The 26225-nt window shown below is 46.6% G+C and overlaps 1 protein-coding gene across 1 annotated transcript in view; it reads left to right on the top strand.

Annotated features, from left to right (window-relative positions):
- SYT9 (synaptotagmin 9) overlaps nt 1-8310 on the top strand; it is a 259856-nt gene extending 251546 nt beyond the window's left edge. Inside the window, exon 7 of the mRNA XM_075546133.1 lies at nt 5987-8310. Coding sequence (XP_075402248.1) covers nt 5987-5995 — 9 coding nt within the window. The 3' untranslated portion in view covers nt 5996-8310. The remainder of the gene's footprint in view (nt 1-5986) is intronic.
- The last annotated feature ends 17915 nt before the right edge of the window (nt 8311-26225 follow it).

Below are 26225 nucleotides of genomic sequence, written 5' to 3'. Positions count from 1 at the left end.
AGTATTTCTCCTCTATCTCTCGTGCTCTCTGTAGCTTTACTATAATCCTTATTATCGCTGTACAATTGCGCCTACCGTACCTGTGATGATTTGTGGGGGGCCCTCCTAACCCCACACTCCAGCAACACCCCGCTGAGTCAGTGCTCCACTAAGCTGTAGAAAAATCTTTCCCTGTACCTCATTTTATAGAAACAACCCTCTGGGTTGTAGGAGTTTGCCAGGATTCTTAGTCACTTAACTGTAACCCAAGAGAGTGGCCTTAAAGAACAGTTATTTTCTCACAGGTCTGGAGGCTACAATTCTAAGTCAGTGTTGCGGCTGTGTTGCTTCTTTCCCCGTCAGTAGCTCCAGGCTTCCTTGTGGAGTTCCCTGACTTATGGATGATTCTTATGTGGCATCTGTTGTCCTCGATGTTGTGTGTTTATGTGCATGCATGTGTCCCTAATGTGTTCCTTTTATAACTCTGAACCTAACCTATTGGTGTGGTCTCCTTTCCATAAGACAGAAACCCTTATTTCCAATCCGTATTAACATCCATAGGTAGAGGAGTTACCATTTCAATACATAATTTGGAGACAGAATGTAATTCATAATAATAAGTGTAAGGTTTATTTGGGCGCGAAACAGAACCAGAGATCCGATTAACAAAGTTTTAGAAGCAGGCTTTATTGAGAAGCTTGTGGGCGGGATCAGCAACTCAGGGCATTGAGTTATTGAAGCCGCACAGAGGGAAGTTTGAGCTGTGTTCTTATACCCCCCTGGCTGGCAGGCACAGGGGGAGGGGGAAGAAATGTGCCTACACAAGGGATAATAAAAAAGGGAAGCAGTCGTTAAATTTTCTGGGAATTGGGTGGGAGTTGGGCAAACTAGCTGAGCAAGCATCCTGTTAGTAAGAACGCGCACTTTTGGACATTTGTGGTGTACCGAAGGGCGGGGGAGGTCGGTGAGGGGTAAGTTTCAAGAACTAACATGGAAGCGCCTGATTCAAAATGGAGTTTCTTGTGCTAAGATCCTTCAATAAGGTGCTTCAGTGTATTTATTTTGTTGAGTTGTTTATTTTCCATTCTCTTTCTGCCACAAAAGACGGACAAACAGGGCTGGACCACCGGATAATTCACCCAAATCATACTCAAGATGGCTCTTCTTCCCTGACTAGAAACTACTGCTTTTCCGATCCTAGCTTGCATGCCTTACTGTTACTAGAATGAAGTAAGGAAGAGGACGCTTCTCAAACACCTCTCTTGCATGAACCCACCACTCTGCTAAATGTACTAAGAGTGCCTTCTCCTGTCGTCTCCTAAGCTGTCAGGCCAAAGTATTCTGGGGTCTCAGCAGTACTGTCCCGAGAAGGAAAGCAAGGGATGGATGCTGGGACCACGTGTCATCACAGCAAGGAGACTCACCTGGCTGAAGGGCTTTCCCTAGAGAAGGGAAGGCATAGTAGACCCCGCCACTACATTCCCAGAGGCTGAGCTTTGTTCCCTGTGATTTCAGACACTAGGACATCTGTCTCGGTGAACAAAGGTCCGCCATGGAGGTAGGTCAGGTTGCAGCTGTGCTATGGCCTCTGCTAGTGGAATCCCTGAGGCAGGACACATGGTAAAAGAGTGGCCAGTTCCTAGCCCAGCCCTCGCTCCAGGAAAACTTTGGACAAAACTTTAACAAAGCAAGTCTAGAGTTGGTCACAAAGCCTGGCCCTTTGGGAGAGCGAGCCGCAAAGTGGTCTGTGAATGGAACGCTGCAGTCCTGACTGGGAAGACAGGTTGTGCAAGAATTGATGGAGGGCAGAGAGAGAGGAAATAGATACACTTGCAGGGAGCTGAGGAAATCCAAAGAAATGGAATAAGAATCTCAGAAGCAACATGGCGATGTGGCACCCACCACATGTTGAAACGGGAGTTTCTTGAAAGCACCTCGTCTGACTGAATTTTCACTGTCCAGAGAATGACGGTCTCAGGGGGAGTGGCCAAAGCTGCATTTGAGGCAGATAAAATGCTGACGCTTGCAACTCCCAGCTCGTGGCTTTGGGCAAATGAGTCCCTCTATTTCTGTATCCTCCAGTAAAGAGCCACATTTTTAAAAGTTGGTCCAAGTGCCTGGTACACAATGAACTAAGAAAACCAGAACCCAGTGCCAGTAAGGACTTGACTCTAAAGGAATGTGACATGGGCCTTGTTAACTAGGATTCCAGACGAGTGTTCCTGGGGGAATGCACTCCTCAGTAGTTTGCCTTGGGGCTGTTGGGATCTCGGGGACTAAGACGCCGTGGCAGCAGGTGTGGTTCTCCTAGCTGAGGAGCCGTGGCAGCAGGCGTGGTTTTCCTAGCTGAGAGAGGAGCCGTGGCAGCAGGCGTGGTTCTCCTAGCTGAGAGAGGAGCCGTGGCAGCAGGCCTGGTTCTCCTAGCTGAGAGGAGCCGTGGCAGCAGACGTGGTTCTCCTAGCTGAGAGGAGCCGTGGCAGCAGGCGTGGTTTTCCTAGCTGAGAGAGGAGCCGTGGCAGCAGGCGTGGTTCTCCTAGCTGAGAGAGGAGCCATGGCAGCAGGCATGGTTCTCCTGGTTGAGAGGAGCCATGGCAGTGGCCTGCTGTGGGCAGTGGCTTAGAAAGTCAAGGAGAGGGATCCAGAGGGGCAGCTGTAAACTCGTATTTGAATCACAATATGAGACATAGCCACTTTCTCTGTTCTCCTAGACCCCCTTTAACAAAACAAAACGGGCTATAGGAACCATGATTGGGCAGTGGTTATATGTTTGGGCTGCTAACCTCAAGGTCACCAGTTTGAAACCACCAGCAGCCTCTCTGGGTTGCGGAGAGAAGATAAGGTTTTCTACTTCTGTAAAGAATGAGAGTCTCTGAAAGACACAGGGGCAGGTCTACCCTGTCCTGTAGGATCCCTGTGAGTCAGCATCGAGTCAATGGCAGTGAGATTTTAGATGGGTCTTCACACTTTAAAGCCAACAGCCAAAATTGGATATGGCTTGCCTTCTACAATCGTGACTTTCATGATTTCTCTTAAGTTATAGCCTCACCTGGGAGCTTGTTTCTGACATGAAGTACGTATACATGAGTTGCAGGATGTTTGCTCTTCTCTCCAGGTGTGTATGTACAGCTTCTGTTATTACCTTATCCATGGAACTGACTCCAGTTTCCCTTCACTCTGTGACGACAGCATGGATAGCCTTAGGTCGGTATGGGAAGATGTCCTGAGTTTGAATTAAGTTTTAAGCTGGGCTGAGTGTGAAACACAAGAGACCCTGCTAGTGTGAACCTGGAATTCCATTAGAAGAAGAAAGCCCACATCTCACAGCTTGGGAACATGGAATGGACAGCAGGCCACTCAGATTTCGTATTTCCTCCTCAGCTTCAACCCCTGCCCCTCCTCTCCTCCCACTACAGTCCAGTCACCAAATTCTTACTATTTCTTCAGTGCCGTGGCCCATGGGCCTTTGTGCTTTCCATTCTCCACAGGCGCTTCCTGAAAGGGCCTCCCCGCCTCTCTGTCGCACAGACCTCTTTCCAGCCTAGGTAGCCCAGCTCAAGACATAGCCTTCGGATCATCTCCATGGACTCCCTCAATCCCCTTTCGCCCACAGCATGTTAGACACCCCTCTCCTACTCAGCTCCCCGAGGTACACTCCCTCCTCTGCGAGGCCCCTTTGGAAGCAGAGCCTGTGTTTCCCTCCCGGGCCCTGTGTCCCCAGCATCTCTCACATCACCCGGCACTTGGTTGGTACAGATGAACGAAAGGTTTGCTAAAGAAATGAAAACCCTTCCCCCCAGAAGAATTTATTTCAAAAGACGGCATTGAATCTGCAGCTCTGGGAGAGGGACTTATCTGATCAGAGCACACGGGTGCTGATGAAGGGGGTAAAGGAGAATGGAGCACATCCTGGCCCACCAGGCCTTAAAGACGATGACCCCAATTAGAGCAACTAGTCAACAGAGACATGGCTAGCCCCACTATGAGACAAGACGCCCCTCACTGACCCATAGCTCTACAGAGGACTAACATCGGAGACACAGTGTGGGAATTGCACCCGATCTGATCCTGCCACATGGAGGCGAAACACTACGGGGCTGCAACAGAACAGCAAGGGAATAGAGCAGAGAGGTCCCCAGGGAATGCTGAAGGTGGACTTTGGGGCCAGGGCATGGTACCCCAACAGACTGGACTGGAAAACACCCTTAAAGGCTAACAAACAATCCTTGAATTAACTACAAGCTTTTCTTTCTTGTTGTGTTTTGTTTTGTTTTGTTGTCATTGGTTTGTTGTTGTTTTGTTGTATATTGTTGCTTGGTTTTGCTCTGTCTTATTTTTGTGCATATTATTATCTCCACAGGTGTGTCTAAATAAAATAGGCTGGATGAACAATCTGGAGGAGAAAACAATGGGACTGACAGTTACTGGGGGACATGGGAGAGGGGGTAGTGGGGGGTAAGGAAGTGGTGTTAACAAACCCAGGGACAAGGGAAAAACAAGTGATCCAAATTGGTGGTGATGAGGGTGTTTGAGGCCTGGTAGGCCATGATCAAGGGTAATGTAACAAAGAGGAATTGCTGAAACCCTGGTGGGGACTGAGCATGATAGTGGGACAGGAGGAAAGTCAAGGGAAATAGAGGAAAGAGATGGGAGGCAAAGGACGTTTATAGAGGTCTAGATAAAAACATGTGTATATGCAAGTATATTTATATATGAGGATGGGGAAATAGATCTATGTGCATATATTTATAGGTTTAGTATTAAGGTAGCAGAAGGATTATTGGGCCTCCACTCAAGTACTCCCTCAATGCAAGAATACTTTCTTCTATTAAATTTGCATTCTATGATGCTCACCTTCTTGACACAACCGCTGAAAACAAAATGGGTGAATAAGCAAATGTGGTAAAGAAAGCTGATGGTGCCTGGCTATCAAAAGATATAGCATCTGGAGTCTTAAAGGCTTGAAGGTAAACAAGCGGCCATCTAGCTCAGAAACAACAAAGCCCACATGGAAGAACACACTAGCCTGTGCAATCACGAGGTGCCAAAGGGATCAGTTATCAGGCATCAAAGAACAAAAAAATCATATCATTGTATGCATACCTCCATGATTAAGATCGCTGAAGACAAATGGGTGCATAAGCAAATGTGGCAAAGAAAGCTGATGGTGCCTGGCTATCAAAAGATACAGTGTCTGGGGTCTTAAAGGCTTGAAGGTAAACAAGCGGCCATCTAGCTCAGAAGCAACAAAGCCCACATGGAAGAAGCACACCAGCCTGTGCGATCATGAGGTGTCGAAGAGATCACGTATCAGGCATCATCAGAACAAAAAAATCTTACCATAGTGAATGAAGGGGGGAGTACGGAGTGGAGACGGCCACTGGAGATCCCCTTGCAGAGGGGTCTCGGGGAGGAGGAGGAGGAGCCAGACAGGGTGCATGTAGCAACGATGAAAAAGACAACTTTCCCCTAGTTCCTAAATGCCTTCTCCGCCCCCCCCCCCCCCACTAGTATGATCCAAATTCTACCTTGTAAGTCTGGCTAGACCAGAGGATGTACACTGGTATAGATAGGAACCGGAAACACAGGGAATCCAGAGCAGATTATCCCTTCAGGACCAGTGGTATGAGTGGCGATATTGGGAGGGTGGGTTGGAAAGGGGGGACCGATTACAAGGATCTACATGTGACCTCCTCCCTGGGGGATGGACAACAGAAAAGTGGGTGAAGGGAGACGATGGATAGGGCAAGATATGACAAAATGATAATTTATAAATTATCAAGGGTTCATGAGGGAGGGGGGAGCAGGGAGGGAGGGGGGGAAATGAGGACCTGATGCCAAGGGCTTAAGTGGAGAGCAAATGTTTTGAGAATGATGAGGGCAATGAATGAACAAATGTGCTTTACACAATTGATGTATGTATGGATTGTGATAAGAGTTGTATGAGCCCCTAATAAAATTTTTTTTTAAATGAAAACCCAAATGTCCTTTTTGTTTCTCCTTCTTGCAGAAACGGTGATCATGGGGTAAGAAGACTGCTTGCGCCAAGGAAACAGGAGGACAACCATCTTACAAAGACCTTAATTCACTCTTCCCACCCAACAACACCCGGACGAGTATAGTGACCAAACCCTCAGCTGTGACCGCAGCAATAACGGACTCTCTTTCCAGATTGGGTTTGGTGAACATGGACAGTCCCGCCTCCCTCGGGGGAGTTGCCCCAGGTGGTACGCTGCAAGGAGAAGCCTCTCTCTCGTGACCAAGGACCAAATTTGGACTATAGATGAAAAACCAACAGATAGAATGAGAGTACCATGATTGTTAGTGATGGGCTGATAGGACCCCCCGGGTGGGAAGGGACACAGCACCTGCCGTGGCAGCAGTTACTTGGACATTGCTGTTTGCTATTTACCAGAATGCCCTGGAAGGACAGAATATCTAAACATCCAGGTGCTAAGTAGGCAGTAGATCAAAATCCACACTGGACTACCTTTGAGCTAATGACTGTTTCTAGAAAATAATTTGACCCCCAAAAGTACTCCGGCTTTGTAAGGAATGACCTCAAGATAGTACTAACATGGGCAGGCTGTTCCCCTGGGGGAAAGTGTCTAGAGCAAGCTCACAGCAAACTCACTGCCCCACCCGTGTACACCGCAGAAAGCACTGACTGACCACCTCCCCCTTTCTGCCCAAGAAGCCCACGGAGTCAGAGTCCCCAGCGCCGGTTTCCAGGTGACCAGCAGCTACTTCTTTTTAGCTGGTGTTGGCATTAGAGTGAAAGTCAGTTCTCATGCCTGTTGAGAAAGTGCTGCCTCTCGATGGCACAAGCATTCAGGAGTGTCCTTTCCCATGTACATTTGTCCACTGAGGGAGCAGCGTCAAAAGTCGGCCCTCATTGTGTGAGACAAGGTCACAGAGTGTGAGCATGAGCGTCCCCTGAGTGAAGTCACAGCCGTTGGCCTGAGTGCCTTCAGGGGTGTTTCCATAGGCAACAGCCCCGAGGCATCAATTGCCTTGGGCTGCGCAGGCAGATGTTTCCTTTTTACTTCTAGACATATGCAGACACTTGCACAGCACTCGGGGAATGGAAATACCTACAAGAGTGAAGGTCAAGGGCTCTCCCCAGGTAGCTCATCCATGACTCAGCCTGCTTCATGGCCATGGCCTCTAACCCACTGCCAGCCACGCTCCTCATCGCCATTGCTTCAGCCTCCAGAGGAATGAAACCAAAGGCCCCGGCATACCTTGTGGGGAGGAGGACTGTCACCCGTGGTCCCTCTCTTCCATTAGGGGTACAAGGCACCCCAATATGCACATTTGTACCACTTGTGTAACATGGGGTAACATTTCCCTTTCCATTTACTGTCTCCAAAGAAGAATTCAAAGTTGGACACATGTCCCATTTGCTGGGCAGCTCATTGTTTTAATTTGAACTAACATTCTGGTGTGGGACTGACCAGGTAGAAACATGTTTTCAGGAAGTTCTTGTCATCGCTGCCTGGGTTTGCCAGGCTTAAGAACCCCTCCCCCTATCTATCTGATGTCTGTCTAAAAAGATGGATGCCTTTGGTCGTGTGAGGACAGTGCTGTTATACTCAAGCATCATGCATCCCCAGCCCTGCCGATTACACATCCTCTCTGATTAGCTTCAACAATAGGGATCCAAAGGTACTCCGAGGTCCTATCAATGGCTGATGATGTAAAAAAGTGCTCAATTTTCTTTGCTCAGATGTCTCCTCACCCTTGCCCACTCACGTCCATCACCACATCAATGAATAGAACCAAAGCATGAAGGGCTAGTGCTGACAGGACAGTCAGTGGAAATATTGTCTCTAGAGCCTGGCAGATGAGCCCAGAAGGATGCTCCCAAAGAAGCCAGAGCGGCTCCAATTGATAACAGGCAGCCACCCCCAGTAAACCATGACATATTCTTGGCAATGGAAGGCAGCCATGAGATCCTGGGGCAGCTGTGCCTATTTTTCCCCACCCCAGGATCATCCTGCCCAGAAAGTAAGCAGGCCTGGGGTTCTAACCAATTGTGTATGCTACTGGCTAAGAGGCCTGTCTAGTGGCAGGCAGGTGACTCGCCAGTCTAGCCGTGGCCACAGGCTGGTTATAAATTTGAACTCCCTGAGCCCACCTGCAACTCTGACTCTTGTATTCTGTTTGGTTTCCCTTTAGTTTCCTAGTAAATATTCCTTTGGAAAAAGTCTACCTCTGTCTCATTGACCTTGCGGGGAAAGAGATTCGCCACCCTTTTCAGGATAGAGAAGAAAAGTAAGCGCCTTGGAAAAATGGAAATGAGAGTGGAAAGAGACCTCGGAGAAAACTGGTGCCTAGAGATGGAGACAGCCTGGGGGTCTCCCCACCCAGGTGATGCTCTTCCTCTCGCTGCATTGCCCTATAGGAAGTCTTCCTTGGCTGTGTGTTGTCGACAAAGCACCTCCCACAGCGGTGAACTGGGGTTCACTGTTCAGCAGACAGTGGGGTCCAGAAATCCACTGCGGCGTGAATGGAGAGAGCTGGGGAGGGAAAAGGAACAATATCTACAATGTGACTGTTTCCCAAATGCTCTGACAATCATGACTGAAAATGGTCTGATTTAGACTTCTTGACTATCCATATATCTATGTTGTGTGTTAGGCCAAGTCGACTAGAGAAACCAATCCAGAGATACTATGATATGTGTAAGAAAACACTTTATATGAGGAAGTAATTGTACATCAGGGAAATAGCCCAGCCCAGTCCAACCAAGGTCCATAGTTCCAATACTAGTCCATAAATCCCTCTTCAGACTCACGCAGCCACATGCAATGATGCAGAATGCAGGAAGATCACAGGCCAGTGGGTGCAAAGTCGTGTGGATCCAATGCTGATGACTCTGGCAGCTATCAGTCAGCCAGCAGGAAGGTGAAGGCAGAGAGAGAGCGAAGGGGAGGTTTCCAGGACCCCCCTTTTGAGAAGGCCACGCCCACAAGGAGGTACCATCAGACTGTGACCTGACTGACAGGTTGACTACCACCCCTACGCTTTTATATATCTTCAAGTTGACATGAAATTATGTAATGACCACATCATGTGAAGAGAAGAAAAAGGTACACTCTCCCCATTACTCACTTCAAGCCTTCTGACAGAAGATGGATATGGAAAATACATACTGTTCTATCCTGTGAGGGTGGGTGCTATGGTTCCATATTGCTATGTACCAAACCCTACAACACTGTCCGTCGTTTTAAGTAATAATTTAGTTTCCCTTTTCATTCTGAGCTGGCTGGGGTTAGGTACATGTTCTCTCCTCCAGTCAGAGGCCCCCCGTGGCCCTTTGATCCTCTGATCGCCCCCCTGCGTGAGATGGCACCTTCACTCACACGTCTCTTGACATGAGTGGTTTGAGTTGCCTCAAAACGTGGAGGTCACCAGGTGGTCAGCCACAGACTAAATCTTACATAGTGAAGGGCTCACTCCAGAGCAAACATCTCAAGGAGCCCAGTAGATGCTGCAAGTTCTTGTAGGTCATCTCTGAAGCATCAGTTATTTCTGCCACAGGCTAAGAGCAAGTCACAGGTCCATTCAAAAAGGCTGAATTCAAGTCGAAGAGATGCAACAGAATGGCGTATCAATCAGAAGGTGTGGCTTTATGGAGGAGACAGTGGGCAGTCTGAAGACTCTTTAGAGAGTTGGCACTGTCAGTGCGCATTTAGTGCTTACCATGCCTGCTGAGGGGTGTAAGAGGGAAGAGAAGGGTGGGGAAGGGCTACTCGAACAGTTACACGGTATAGCCTGGAGAATAGCCACTGAGTTAATGATTATAATTGATACGGAGCTTACGACGTCATGAGAAACCCTGGAGAGAAAAAACACGATGCTCATTTTGCTTGAGTTGGATGTCTTTTTTCCAAATCTGAGCCAAGGTAGAGGTCAAAACAATAAAGTCCCATGCTTAAGAATATACCTAGAAAAATATTAAGTAGAATTCAACCTGCCCTTTTTCTTCAACTCGCTTTAGAAGGGATCGTTGCAGCTGACGGAGCGGGGCTGGGGCTTTGCCAAATCCTGTGTGAAGGACTGCAGCTCTTCTCTGTCACCCCCGACACTCGGATGGCCACAGTGCCTCCTCCAGTCTGCCCCTCCCTCTCTTAAGGCCATTCTGACGCGTCAAATAGTCAGATCCCAGTCCACTGCCCTTGGCCCCCCACCCTGACCACCTCCTTCTGCCACTGTGAGAGAATCTTCCAAACCATCTTCGAGAGAGTGAACATGGGTGTGCATCTGGCCACACACTGCCCAGGGCTGCAACCTGTACATTGATCCTGGGAGTTGTGTAGCTGCCCATAGCCACCACTTCGCTCAAGGCCACTGGGATGGTGGAGGACAGAAGGGCGTGGACAATCGTTGTAAATATTCAGCCTGGGAATGTCTAGCCTCTGGAACTGCCACCTGCACTCAAGCCTGAAGGAATGGCTTCCCCCTGTGCCTTGCTATCCCTTCAAGATCTCTCCTTTTCTGATGGTCCCTGAGCTGGTTGCTGGCTTGGGGTACAACCAGAGGCTGAGTGGTCAGAGGGGCCCTTTGAGATTCAGGTTTTCTCTCTGACAGGATCTTCTAATTCTTCTTCCGCTAACCCCAGTCCCAATTCTTGAAATGACAGGGTCAAAGAAAAGTGACAGCCCTGCCATAAACTCAGAAAACCAAAATTACTTGATGCTGACTCATGGCAACCCCAGAGAACAGGGTAGAACTGCCCCCTGGGGGGTTCTGAAACTAACTACCGGAGTAGAATGCCTGTCTTTCTCCTGGAGAAGAGCTAGTGCTTTCTAACTGCTGACCTTGGAACTCCGCTGAGAGCTCATTGGGTCTTCTGGCTCCAGCCAAGCCCATTCACAGGCTTTTTCAATCAAGCAGCAAATACATATTATGATCCAACTTTATGACCAGTACTTTTTCCCCTGGATGGACACTGTTAATGTAACAATAATCCAGACAGTCCTGGACCAAGCCCCTTTAAGGAAAGGAGGTGTCTTGGCCATCACATTAAAAAAGGGAGAGGAACAGCAGTATGCTAATCCCTTAATTAGATCACCCAGGGTTGAAAGAATCTCAAACCTCCCCCCCAAAAAAGTATTTCAACCAAATTCAGTATTTTTCTAAAACATAAATTTGCTTTATCTTGTTCTCTGCAAAGTTGTGTTACACTCTCTTGAATAGCACCGATGGCCTTTGAAAGACTGGTATTTATGTAAAATCAACAGGAAGACATTTAAACTTTCCCTTATACTGTTTTCCACCCTGAAAATAGCATCAAGGAGCCAGTGGCATTTATGTGTGACGCACAGCTGGCCCTGGGGGGTGTGCAGGATGAAGCTGCCTGTTGCTGGGTGGGTCCCTTGGCTCTTCCTAGTTCGGCTAACATTTGCCAGCCTTCTGCATGGCTACTCGTCGACTCCTGGCCCTGAGGAGACTTTGTTTTGGCTGTAGCAGCCAGGACAAACCCTCTGGAGCTTCTGAGTCAATACCATTTGGGCAACCACTGACACTTGGTATTGATGTCTCCAGGATCTGAACGATGTTCCATGTTACCCTCCAACAAACCTGTCTGCCAGCAGCTGTTTCCCTACGTGAAGTAACATCGGGTCCAGTGTGCTCCTAGGGTCCACTCTGAGTTGGAAAAGACCAGGCTTAGGAAATCTCAACCGTGAACTCCAAGTTTCTATGGTAAAGGCAAGCCCTCTGACCCACTACTCAACCAACTTCCATCAAGTTAATTCTGACTCATGGACTCTACAGGACAAGGTGGTGCCTGAGGTAATAAATAGTTAAGGAAGCAGACGACCTCGTCTCTATGAAGTGGCAGGTGGGTTTGAACTAGCAACTTTTCATTTAGCAGCCCAACTTATACCCTCTTGGGGAAGGCATTTATTTTAAAAAAGAGAAGATTCCCACTAACCTTCAACACATGGCCTTTGTTGACTCCTGGAGGACAAGGTAAAACAGTAGTTTGGGAGAGAGATTTCAGATTTGAAGCTATAATTGCGTAGTGGTTTGGGACCGGGGAAGAAGATTAAATAAACTTTACCTACCACTTAAAACTGTTCTAGTGCATGCTCTCACGGCTCTGCGTTCCAATCCTAAAACATTTGCCACCCTCTGGTAATCCTAAGTAGTGGTGAAGACCAGCTGACTTCAAGAAAATGCAGAAGTAACTCAAGCTAGTTGACTATGGACAGTGATGCTTGGAGACAGGCCTGATTTATGGTGGCCAGAAGACCACTGACCACCTCTGGAACCTTTCTAGTACACTCCAGCATCGGGGGGGTTCTGCCAGCCTCTCTTCGGTGGATTTACATTTTTTAATGAGTGATCCAAAATGAATTTGATCTTGAGTCTTACCTAAAAAGGCTGTTTAATGACCAATGATGTCTAATATGGATGATAAACCAGAACTGGCAGTGGAGGACATTTAATTTTTAATTAAATACCAACCTAAGTTCTCTTAGTGCACGCCCAAAGAATTCATTGTAGTCTCCCACATGAGCTGAAGGGAGGGAAGAGAGCAGAAGCAAAGAAGGCTCCCTGGAAGGAGCTCTCTTTTATTTAATTTTAATCATTTTATTGGGAGCTCTTACAGATATCAACATTCCATAGTTCGATCACATCAAGCAATATTGTACAATTGCTACCACAATCAGTTTCAAGACATTTTCTTTTTTCTTGAACTTGATACCAGCTCCCCTTTGTACCCCTCCCTCTCTCACCATACCCTCTAGGAACCCTTATTCTTTTATGATGTTGTTTTATCATATCTTGCACAATCAGTATATCCAATACATCACATGCAATTCTGTTATTCAGTCCCATTGAGTGGAATGATATAATCATCAGTGCTATCAGTTCTTCCAAACCCTCTCTTACCATACCCTTAGGGAAACATTATTTCTGTAACTGTTTCTGAAGGTTTATCTACCTTGATTTTTATGTGCCAAATGATCTTAAATGCACAAATGAGCATATGCAAATCTGATACACTTAATAAGGTAAAACAAAACTAGAGGATAGTTATGTGGTTCATCAGTGCCATACTGTACCCTGGATTTATCATCCCTTCCATGTGTCCCTTCTGAGAGGGACTATCCAATTATCTTACAGGTGGGTTTTTGGGTCTCCATGACATCCACGCCCCCTCAAATTGATTTGTTTACTTGTTTTTGAACTTCTGATACCTCTTCCCATTGACCGACACAGGCTGGTGTGCTTCTTCCATGTGGGCTTTGTTGATTCCATGCTAGATGGCTGCTTGTTTTAACTACAAGCCTTTAAGACCCAGATGCTATATCTTTTAATAACTGGGCACCATCAGCTTTCTTCACCACATTTGCTCACTATAGAAATGATCCCTGAAAGTATAGTCTTGACCACATTTGCTTATGCATCCATTTTGTCTTCAGCAATCCTGTCAGGAAGGTGAGTATCATATAATGCCACATTATTAGAACAAACCCTTCTTGCACTAAGGTAAGATTTAAGTAGAGAGGCTCAAAGTTTGAAGGAGATTTTAAACCAAGTAGCTCTAAGATGTCGAGGGGAAAGGTTGGTTCACAGGAGTGGGAAGAGACACAGGGCTGTCTCCTTCCCTGGCCTGCATCTTTAAGTAGCAGCTATAATCCCTTGCCCAAGGCTGTGATAGAAAGCTTTCTCCCTGGAAGCTCATAGATTTGTCTACAACTCTCAGCTCTGTGCTCCCAATAGCTTCAAATAGGAGAGTCTGGGACCGCCTAGAGCAAGCACCTTCTGGCAACGCTCACCCACTAGGCCTGTAAGTACTATGCATATTCCCAAGGCATGATGCTTTATCGATTCCAAAATCTGCCATCCTTGTGCCTCAAGCTACATAGAAAAAAAGATTTTAATTAAGTCTCCTTGTCCATTTGGTCAAGAATATTAATCAGATTTATCAGGAGACAGGTGGAGAAGGAAAATGAAGACATTCCCATTGAAATCTGAAGAAGACTCACTTGGCCATAGTTTTAAAAAGCATTGAAAAGTGTCTGCCCTCTAGTGATGAAAGACCTCCAACATATAGTTGTTTGCATAAAACTAACCCACTGTGTGGCCTCGGACACTGAACTGGGATGATCTAAGGCGGTAGTGTGGCAACAGCAGACTCCCCTTGGCCTTCATTTCTCCAGCTCTGCTCCCAATGAACTCAACACTGATAGAGCCCCCAAAGGCCTCACTTGGAGGACTGCTCAATAGGGTAGGTCCTATGCTGGGGTCGGAGTTTGGGGGAAAATAGAGCCTCTGTAAGACCCAGTTTTGCCAGGTATGTGTATCAGACCTGGCCCTGGCCCAGCTAAGAAGGAGCCCTATGAATACCACCCAGTAGCATCATGTCATTTCCTGGCCAGAAAGTCATCTCTAGTTTCCATGGGATGTTACTAACCTACATCCTATCCCCTATAATGCCTTTCTAATTAGTCCCCTCTCCCTCGTCAATGCACCTCTCCTCCCAAGCCCTCTCTGTGAACAGGCAGTATTCCAGAAGCTCTTGACAGAAATGGGTTACCAGATACTGAAGAGAAAGGAACTCAGCAGGACCCCCCAGAGACCAACCAACCACATCTGGAATGCCCAGGTGATGAGAATCAGTTAGGACCAGACACTGGCCTCCAGTGAAAATCAGTTTATGAGAACACTAACGGCTCAGGTGAGTTTAAGAGGCCAAACCACACAGACAATGATGAGAGGTTTGGGTAGGTCTATGAACTCTGGGAGCTGGTGCACCACAGGGTTTTATTTCAATGAACTGAGGGAGGCTGTGGCTTTGCCGATGGGGGAATCCTGGGAAAGCAGCTGTCCCTGTCCTAGGGCTTTGAGAAGACAGGGCAACCTCTTTGACTCTGCTAGGGACCACCAACTCTGTCAGCCAGACACTTGACAGGATTCCAGCAATGCGTTAAGAAAAACTGGCCAGAACTGAGAGGGCGGCTCTGAGTAGATTCCGGTTAAAAGTGAGGAGGGAGAGAAGGTAATAAAGATAAGGGAGCATCATTGGAATTTTTCACTCTGATCAAATCATGAGGCTCTTGACAAATAGAAAGACTGGTGACTGCCGGGGCAAAGGGACCTCATGATCAGAAGTTATCTGACAAGGATTGGAGCCACCGCAAGTCCTAATAATGATGGGCCTTTCAGGTTAGTTTTTTTTTTTTTAATTTTAACAATTTATTAGGGGCTCATACAATTCTTATCACAGATCATACATATACATACATCAATTGTATAAAGCACATCTGTACAGTCCCTGCCCTAATCATTTTTTTCTCCTCTTTTCTTTTTTTACATTATATTAGGGACCCATACAACTCTTACCACCATCCATACATATACATACATCAATTGTATAAAGCACATCCATACATTCCCTGCCCCAATCATTCTCAAAGCATTTGCTCTCCATCAGGTTAGTTTTATGGAGCCTTACAGGGAGTTTCTACGTGACACAAATTGCTAAAAGTTTTTAAATTACCCACTACTCAAGAGAGAAATAGCAATCTGCCCTAATAACTGCTTCCACAAAATCCTCAATCATAAAATTCTTAGTATCTGTTTTAATCCCCCCTGCCACGTGCCTGTCCCTTGTGATTGCAAGCTGAAATAGCAGTTCGTCCCTATTAAATACCACAGACCACCTAATCTCCCCTCACTCCCATCTTCTTCCCTTCTTCATAACCTTTCGAAAGATGATGAGATGAGAGAAGCCAATTAGAAGGTCAGTGCGTCTAGGGGAACAGCACAGCACTGAAGGAAGGAGGCAGTTTGTGGAGCACCTCTCCCAGACAAACAGTCCTGATCCTCCAGCCATTGTTTCATATATGTGTATGTGGGTGCTCTTCCCAGTAAATTGAAAGTGCTAGTGTAATGGGCTACCCCAGGGCTCAAACCCTCCAGTCTCTCTGTGGAAGAAAGTCTAAGCCTTAGATACTCCGAAAGAGCATGTTTCCGCTGTCCTGTAGGGTACTACGACTCAGAATCAACTCGGTGGCAGTGACTGTGGAGGTTTTCAGAGGCAGGGGCATGCTCTCGTATGCCCACAGCATTGGCTAAAGACTGCAGGGATGACACATAGCAGTCACTGTGCTGATTATAAACGAGTCATACCCTACCGGCCATCCCCCTTTACAAAAAGCAGTCTCCTAAGGACTCTTGCTGTTGCCTTTCAGCCTACAGAAAGGCCATACCCCTGACATTTTTACCAATCTGCATCAGACTGGCCCCTTTTTTTGGTGCCCCCTTATCTACTCCTGTGAGATCTCAAAGTGTGGATTTTGACGGTCCTGGCAAAGTTCTTCCTAGACAGACTGAGGGTTCAGGTTGATCTCTTACCATCTCTTTGAAAGGAAAGATGGACAGGAAGATGGTTTCCTCCTTAAAATGTAGAGGGATTTCTGGGATTTCATGTAAACTATAATTTGCTCAATATTCAAAAAAGATCATTTTTACAGCCCAGAGGAAACAAGATGGTTCTTGAACTCTGAAAAGCACTTCCCAGCCTTCTCTGCCTGCTCAAAACGCTGTTCCTCCTTTGAGGGAACAGCATGGTAGAGCCCAGTGGGGTGCAGACAGAACTGGGACAGAATTCAGAGCTCAAGGGAAGAGTGAGACTCTCAACAGAGCGTGCAGATGAGCTTTCACCTCATTTCCCCAAACAGATCCCACAGGCTCAATGGGGCCACAGGGATGGAACGCCTCTGCCCAGTCATTACTAAGGTCCATGACCTTGGAACGGAGAGAGGTTCCAGAGGTCATGGTCTGAAAGGATTCTGGAGATAAAAATGAGAATAACAAACCCAAACGCAGTACAAGGTGCTTTTAACAAAGTAGATCCTTGATGACTTACTGAAGTGAATCGGTAACCCAGAGGAGGGACAAAGAGCAGCTGAGCCAGCAAGCAGGGAGGAAGCAGGAATTTCTGAAGCCTACACAGGTAGGGCTCAACTCAAACCTAGTTGACGCAATCATGGTCACCTGCTGGTCATCTTGTGTCATTAAGAAGCAGTATATGGACTTTTCTCTCTTTTTTTGAGCGGAGGCACAAGCCTTTATTATACAAAACACGGACAAGACAGGGTGGCCATTGTGAGCTGACCCCCAACATCGAAGGGTAGCATTACAGTCACTTCTACACATGCCTCTGATGGCCAAGGAAAAGGCACTGGGTTCAAGTCTCCACGGGGGACATTATGTTGGCACAGGGACAGGAGGGACAAAAGTGCTTAAGGTGCTAGTGTTTTGTTTTTGTTTTTTAAATAACAGGTACTCCATGAGTGGCTCCACTTGGCCTAAAGGAGGGCAGAATCACACTGGCCAAAGTGAATTCCCCCCATGTCCCACCTCTCAAAGCTTGCTGCCCTCAAGTGACCCCCAGTGGTAGGGTTGAGGACATACGTGAGGGTTGCTAGGGTGTCCCCACTCCGCCACTTTAGTTCCATCTCCTGCTTATCTACCTCCCTTCACAGGCATGCCACCAGCAGGGCAAGAGCTGAGTACCTGGGTGGGTGGGTGGGACGTATACTGACTTTAAAAACAAAAATAAGGTTGAAATCTGTTAGGGCAGATTCTCACTAAACTACAACCTGTTTGGGCATTTTCTAGGGGAATAGAATTTTTATTTTTCTCTTAGACATGTATTTATGAAGATTGTCTCATTGTCTAGAAATGATAGAGAAATGAGATATCTGGTATGCAATCTTGCATTTGATGGTTCAACCTATCACTGGGGTTAAATATATCTCATATGCCTATGGTGACGAAAGTCTCAGAAGCATCAGATTTAGGAGAGAATTTCAAAAAGTTCTTGGGAAAAGTCCGTTATCTTTTATTCCATTCTTTTCAGGAACTTCTTGAAAGCCCTCATAAATCTGACCCTTCTAAGAGCTTTGTCTTCATAGGTAGATGGGACATGTTGAGCTATAGTGATATGTTGAACATTCAAACCTGTCGAGTTTATTAAGAGTTAGAGGGCAATGAGCCCACCAAATTAAAAGATTTGGGGGGGTGTCTATGCTAAAGTCCATTAAGAAAGTCTCTATAAGGAAAGTAAAAGGAAATAGAGGAAAGAACTAGGAGGCAAAGAGCATTTATAGAGGTCTAAATGCAGGCATGTACATTTGTGAATATATTTATATACAATGGTAGAGAAATAGATCTATGTGCATATATTTGTACGTTTAGTATTAAGGTAGCAGATGGACATTGAGTCTCCACTCAAGTGCTCCCTCAATGCAAGAATACTTTGTTCTATTAAACTGGCATTCCATGATGCTCACCTTCCCGACACAACTGCTGATGACAAATAGGCACATAAACATATGTGGTGAAGAAAGCTGATAGTGCCCAGCTATCAAAAGATATAGAATCTGGGGTCTTAAAGGCTTAAAAATAAATAAGCAGCCATCTGTGGGATTATAAAGAGACTTTACCCCAGCTTTGTATCCCCCCAAAAAATGCCAAACATTAGAGGCTTTTGGCCAACATATGGTGGGAGGTCAAATCCTTAGACACATCATCCCTGAAGGCAGTCAGTTGCCAGATGATTGTCTGGTCCCACCAGAGGTAGGGCCCACTCCCTGCTGTTAAGGACAATGGGCTGCTTCTCACTAAAGGCTTGCGACCATTAGCTTGGTTCCTGTAGGTGGGGTTTACACCCTACTGATAATGGTGAACCAGAGAACAGGACAAAACCGGCTCTGTGACATCCAGAGTTAAGCTGCCATCCTGAATCTAGGATCTGCCCTTCTTGTCACATATATACCCCCAATCCCTCCTCCTCCTATTGCGTGGATACCCCTAGATCACCCTCCTCCCATTACTGTATTACTTACAGCACAACCCTTTCCTGTGACATATGTCTTCACCTGTAATTAGGGGACTTGCATGTCCCCAGAGAATATAACCCCTTGGTTAACAATAAATCTCTCACTCCACGTGGACCACCAAGTGAGGCTGAGGTGAGCATTGCTACCATGAAATGTGTCTGACTCCATTATTTCTCTCTCTCTCTTCTATCCTTCATGCTCTCTATGACTTTACTATAATCTTTACTTATTATCGCTGTACAATTGCACCTACTGGACCCATGATGATATGTTAGGGGCTGGTTTACCTTTACAGCCTTCTAGCTCAGAGGCAACAAAGCACACATGGAAGAAGCACACCAGCCTGTGTGATCATGAGGTGTCAAAGGGATCAGGTACCAGGCATCAAAGAACAAAAAAATCATATCATAGAGAATGAAGGGGAGTTCATAGTGGGGACTTGTATTAGTCCAGGTACTTTGGAGAAACAAATCCACAGAAACTCATGTATAAGAGAGACCTTTATATCAAGGTAAGTGAGCATCAAGAAAACATCCCAACCCAGTGCTGCCCAAGCCCACAAGTCCAATATTAACCCATCTGTCCAACACCAATCCACAAAGTCCTCCTCCAGCTCACAAAACAGATGCAATGATACCTACTGCAGAAGGAAAGCGAAGTCAGTGAATGTGTAAGCATCTCAGCACTGGCAGGGGTCTCCACATGGCTGCTCCAGCACCCAGGGCAGCATCGGGGTAGGTCCATGTGGCTTCTCCTGGGGGATGTCTTGCAGGAAGTCAGCCTGGCCAACTGAAGCAGGGAGCTGGCTAAGGCAGCTGCACCCAGATCCAACCATCACAAAGCAAGAGACCCAAGAACTGGAAACGCAAAGCTCACTGAGCCATTTATCCCTCCACCCTTCAATTAACCCCACATGTGTTTATTGGCCAGGTTGGCACAATAAACTACCTGATGACCCAAAGCCCATGTCTAGGCAACTGCACATCCCCTTAGTCCCCTTACAGAAGGGTCTCAGGGAGGAGACCAACCAATCAGGGTGCAGTGTAGCAATGATCAAACATACAACTTTCCTCTGGTTCTTGAATACTTTCTCCCCCTCCCCCCTACCCACTATCATGATCCCAATTCTACCTTACAAATCTGGCTGTATACTGGTACAGATAGGAACTGGAAACACAGGGAATACAGAACAAATGATCCCTTCAGTACCAGTGGTGAGAGTGGCGATACCGGGAAGGTGGAGGGAAGGTGGCGTAGAAAGGGGGAACTGATTACAAGGATCTGCATATAACCTCCTCCCTTGGAGATGGACAACAGAAAAGTGGGCGAAGGGAAATGTTGGAAAGTGTGAGATATGGCAAAATAATAATACTTCATAAATTATCAAGGGTTTATGAGGGTGGGAGTGGTGGGGAGGGAGGGGCAAACTGAAGAGCAGATACCAAGGGCTCAAGTAGAAAGCAAATGTTTTGAGAATGATGAGGGCAACAAATGTACAAAAGCGCTTGACACAATGGATGTATATATGGATTGTAGTAAGAATTGTATGAACCCCCAATAAAATGATTTTTTCAATAAAGAGCCTATAATGGAGCTGGGATGTTTATATATAGTCATGCCAAATTTCAGGCGTTGTGCAGAGAGGCCGTCAGGTGATTCCAATGGCTGCAAGGTGAAGGAGAGCATGGCTTGGTTTCGAGGCCAGGCCAGGAAACAAGTCTAGACCAAGAGGGTTGGTCTCATTCTAGAATTGGTTGAAGCAGGAGGGTGGCGTCCAGTAAGACTCAAGAGTGGAGTGGGAGACGGCAAAGGCAAGCAAAGCAAGAGTTTGGGTTCAGGAGAGGCACACTTATGTCTGAGAGACAGCCTTGCTTGCTGGCCACAGCGACTTTTAAAGGACCATTGTATGCCATCCCTCTGTTAGGAATGCATCTCTCTCTCTCTCTCTCTCTCTCTCTCTCTCTCTCTCTGGACAAGCCTTAGAAATTTAGACTTTATTAAAGGGAAATTGGCAGACAGTCTAGGCTCCTAAGCAGGAGAACTACATAATGATGTTTGCATGTTGGTTCTATTGCCACCACTGCAATTGTGTGATAGACTAGAGGGGGTCAACATGCAGGCTGTTGTCAACAACACAGGAATCTGGTCGACCACCTTGTACTTCCTCTCTCTACCCATTTAATCAATAACCACGTCCTGTCTACCTGACATCCTAAATAGTTCTCAAAGACATCCAATTAGTTCTCTTTCCACCGAGAACACCATAGTGGAGAGTGGCTGTCATCATCTCTCCCCACCGCATCTGTGTTCAGCTGAGAAGCAAAATCAGGGACACTCAGAGGTGGGTAAGAAAGAATTTTTATATCAGAAATAATTTTATATCCAGAAGGCATCCCAGCTCAGTACAACTCAAGTCTGTTCGTTCAATGGAGCCGAGGCCTCTTCAGACTCATGTCGCTCTAGGCTGATGACACAGAAATGTTAAGCAGAACATGAGGAGGCCCCAGGCTGGTAGGTGCAGAGGCCCATGGATCTAAGATTGGTGAGAAGCCAACAGGACACAGTTTCCAGGTTAGCTCTCTGGGTCAGTGACCCACCTGGGGCCTCTGCTGGCAGCAGACACAGAATGCCAGCAATAGGGAGAGTGAATGACCAGGGAGGGAGAAATGTCCAGTGTCTCCCTTATAAAAAGGACATCCCTTGCAGAGGGGTAGTGGGGATGAGATGAGTCACTCAGGGTTCAGTGTAGCAACAATGAAACTCACAACCTTCCCTAATTCTTAACGCTTCCTCCCCTCCAACTATCATGATCCCAGTTCTACCTTGCAAACCTGGTTAGACCAGAGGATGCACAGCGGTACAGTGGGATCTGGAAACACAGGGAATCTAGGACAGAAGAACCCCTCAGCACCAACGGTGAGAGTGGCGATACCAGGAGGGAATGGGGTGTAGAAAGGGGGAACCGATCTCGGGGATCTACATATAATCTCCTCTCTGGGGGGTGGGAAACAGGAAAGTGAGTGAAGGGAGACACTGGGCAGTGTAAGATAAGATAAAATAATAATTTATAAATTATTAAGGGTTCATGAGGGAGGGAGGAATGTGGAGGTAGGGGGAGGGAAAAAGGAAAATGAGCTGATTCCAGGAACCCAAGTGGAAGGCGAATTTTGAGAAGGATGAGGGCAATGAATATATAAGGGTGCTTTACTCAATTGATGTATGTATGGATTGTGATAAGAGTTGTATGAGCTCATGAGGGAGCGGGGGGGGGGGGTAGACTTGATGCAAAGGGCTTAAGTGGAGAGCAAATGCTTTGAAAATTATGAGGGCAAAGAATGTACAGATGTGCTTTATACAATTGATGTATGTATGGATTGTGATAAGAGATGTATGAGTCCCTAATAAAATGTTAAAAAAATAAAATAAAATGCTAATTACAAAAAAAGAGTTGTATGAGCCCCGATAAAGTGATTTATAAAAAATAAATAAAATAGAAAACCTGAAAGAAAAAAAAAAGGACATCACCAGCCTAACACCTGATTGACAGGTTGGACTCCACCCCTACCACCACACAGGCACCACCAGGTTGACCTGGAGTCTAACCGCTCCATTACCGGAGCAGCCTCCCTCCATGAATCAATTGTGTTGTCCTCTACCTGAGCTGCTGGGGCTTTTTCCACTCACGACCCATTTTTGCCTGAGAAATTTTGCAGCAGGGGCAAGAGCTGCCGGAAACATCTGGAATTCGTTACGGTTTGATAACAAATTCCTTTTTGGTCGTTGGGTGTTCAGAAACCTTTTATTGCTGCCAATTTTCCCATGCCCCCACATCCAGTTATGTGACCCCACATGGGGTCAAAACCGACAGTTTAAGAAACTTTGCTAACTGAATGCTCCCGTGGTGCGATGGGTTAGCGCGCAATACTTATAAGAAACTGTGAATCCATGCAAATGTGTCTATGTTACTCACTGGAAACTCTCCAATCGTTCTTATCCTAACACCTGCAATCTTTGATGTGTCCTACAAACCTGACAAGGACTGGCCTGTTTGTCCTACTGTAATGTACGTTGTTCAGTTCAGTTATTCCCTTTCCTTAGGACAAGGGCACTCCTGACCTCAGCTGTGTGAATGTAGCTTCCCACAGCCCACAGCTGAGGCCCTTCCCAGTCCCTCTGCCTCAGAAACAGGCGGCCTCCAATGACTGCTGATGCCGGAGTACCACGGCCATGGCCCCTTGCCTCACCTTGAGACGCGAGCTGAAGGGGCTTCCTAACTCCCGAGCTCCCGTGGGGGTGGCAGAGGCCTGCCTCAGCTGCACCTGCTTTAGAGTTGAACTTCTCTTTGCCTGATGATGGTTCTTCCCTCCCAGGTACACTCAATTTGATCTCAGAGTATGTTGCCTGGGAAACTTAAGTGACTCAACATTCACGGCTCATTCATAGAGAGTTCACGGAAGTTTCTCAATCCTGCTCAGTACTCTGACTGGGAGCTCTTTGTACATGTTATGACTTCTGCCTAAAGAAACCCCACCTCTCCCCTCCCCTATCTACTTCATTGGGCTAATTCCTATTCAACCACTAAATCTCAGTTTACATGTCACCTCCTCTGGGAAGTCTCCCCTGATTTCCCCAGCTCATGTTGCCATGATATCCAGTACTACTTCTCTCCTTGTATAATTAAAATAACTATAATTCACTGCAGGGTGTCCTTACTAGGCGATACCCTGTGTCTATTTTGTCTATTATCATATCTCCAGTGCCTAATTCTATACTTGCAACATAATAAGAACTCCCAAATATTATAAACTAAATGAATTCAAGTAAGAAGTGAAGAAGCCCTAAGCAAAGAAGTCACTCGGAGCGGGATAAGCAGAGAAGAGGACGGATTCGAAGTATAGTTAGTTGGTAAAAGTCAAAAGTCTTGGCAACTGATTCACAGACTGGATATAGGAGTAAGAGTGAGGGAAAGGTATAGATGGCCCTCATACATTTCTGTACTCGTAAGCAGGGAGAAGGTGGTCCTTCCTGCTAAGATAAAGAATACAGAAGAAGAAGTTTAAGGAAGAAGACAAAATATAAACACGCTAAGTTTGAGATGTCTGTTGTATATCTGATCCGGGTGGAAGTGCCCCGTGGTTGTTGGATGACATCGAGTCAGTTCTGACTGACAGTGACCCAGTGTGCAATAGAAGGAGATACTGCTCAGAGGCGCGCCCTCCTCACCATGCCCCCATTGCTGTGGCCACTGTGTCCGTCCACCTCGTTGACGGTCTCCCTCCTTTTCTCTGAGCCTCTACCAAGCTTGATCCGCCCCCGTCCCCCAAGACTCAACTCTCTCTTTTGACCAATCTCTCTTAATAACTTGTTCAGAGTGTGTGAGACCCAGTCTTGCCATCCTTGCCTCTAAGGACCCTTCTGGCTGTACTTTTCCCAAGGCAGATTTGTCCACTCTTCGGGAAGTCTGTAGTACTTTCAATCCTGGTTGCCAAAGCCACACTTCAGAGGCCTCGACTCCTCTCTAGGCTTCCTGATTCAGGGTCCAGCTTTCACGTGCATGTGAGGCCATTAAAAGTGCCATGGCATGAGGGAGGGGGGAGCAGGGAGGGAGGGGATAAAAAAAAGAGGACCTGATGCAAAGGGCTTAAGTGGAGAGCAAATGCTTTGAAAATGATTAGGGCAAAGAATGTCCAGATGTGCTTTATACAATTGATGTATGTATATGTATGGATTGTGATAAAAGTTGTATGAGCCCCTAATAAAATGTTAAAAAAAAAAAGAAGAAAGAAAATGCCATGGCTTGGATCGGGTGCAACTTTCTCCCCAAAGTGCCATATTTTATCCTCCTGGTCCCTCTGCATAACCTATTCCTTCTGCCTAGCCTGTTCTTAGTTTGAATCTCCGGTGACACTTGTGCATCATGGGTAATCCTGCTGGTATTTAAAATACTGCTGTATAGCTTTCAGCATCACAGCAACATGCAAGCCCACGCAGTCTGACAAACGGACAGATGTGGTGGGCAATGTCTCTACTAGGCCAGTAGAAATAAAGGTTTGACTGCTCAAGACGGGCCTGGAAATCATCAGTCTATCACCCAGGAAGATTCCCTTATCGATTTATTTCTGGCCAAGAATATCCCAGAAACCTGCATTGGAAAAACTCTCCATGTTGTGCCCCTGCTGCCTCCTTCGGCAGCAGGGGTGGGTGTGGCCGCTCATCTTCCACACCACTGCCCCACAGAGCGCCCCCACCTCTCCACCAGACTACCAATGTCCAGCTCTGCCTTTGCCTCCAGTTTCCTAGATTTGGGCTTGATGTGTCATGGAAAACAACAAGGGAAAATGTTGTTCTGTTTGGGGTGGGGGTGAGGAGGTGGTGGTATGAGACAAGAAGGATGAGTAAGAATTCACTACTTACCAATGGGAGAAAATCTCTAGGTGGGGGGCGGGGGGAGACCTACATAAGTAAACACATGATGTCGATGGGCATGGAGAGTTTAGGAATAATCAGATGTGGCTTTTGTGGAGCTTGGATATGGGAAATGGTAAGAAATGAAGCAAGAGGTTAACTAAGGTCTAATTATAAAGAGCTTTTGTCTTGGCATGAAATCAGCCAATGCTTTATCTAAAGAGACATAGATGGGGAATTAGAGGCTGCTCCAATCACTCATGTAGGAAACAATGCAATTACTTGCAAAAGGGTGGAAGATTTGAGGATGACTTTAAGACTAATAGCAATTAGGCAGGGGCAGGATGGAGAATGAGAGATAAAGGGGGAATGCTTGAGAAAATGAGACAGTAAAAAAAAAGGATGGAGAGAAATTCTGTTTCAGTCATGGATTCGAGTACCGCAGACAAGAGGTTCTTTGGGGAGCTGGGCTCTGTCTCCCCAGAAAGACAGTCTTGTCATCAGTCTAAAATAGTTGATCCCTACTTGGATCAACAGAGTTGGAGGGGGATAGGTATAGGGAAGGCTCTCGAACTTCAAAAGGAACGTGGAGACCTGGTGATGAGATTAGCCTGGGTGGGCTAATTGGGCCAGCCATTGGTCACTGAGACCAATCAATGCAGGTCTTGCAGGTCAAGGTCTAGTGAAGCCAAGCACACTGAGGAATCAGCAGGTTTCTCCTCTCAGGATCCCGGGGCAGGAAAGCAGAAGGCTCAGATACCTGCAAAAGAAAAAGCAAGCGTCACTGAGCTTGCTCACTGTTCTCGCTAGCATGCGCAGTGGTCGATGCCAGAGTTAAATGTAAAAAGGGTCACAGAGCCAAGCTAATTGTCTTCACCCAAGGACAGACTAAGGTGTCCAAGTCCTCTTTCTTAACTTCATCACTGCAGAGCCCATGGGTCTGGCCTGCTCTGAATAGAAAAGTTACTGTGG

Source organism: Tenrec ecaudatus, chromosome 4, assembly GCF_050624435.1.
Source record: "Tenrec ecaudatus isolate mTenEca1 chromosome 4, mTenEca1.hap1, whole genome shotgun sequence".
Lineage (NCBI taxonomy): Eukaryota > Metazoa > Chordata > Mammalia > Afrosoricida > Tenrecidae > Tenrec > Tenrec ecaudatus.
Note: the sequence above shows the minus strand (reverse complement) of the source record. Positions and strands in the feature narration are given on the sequence as shown.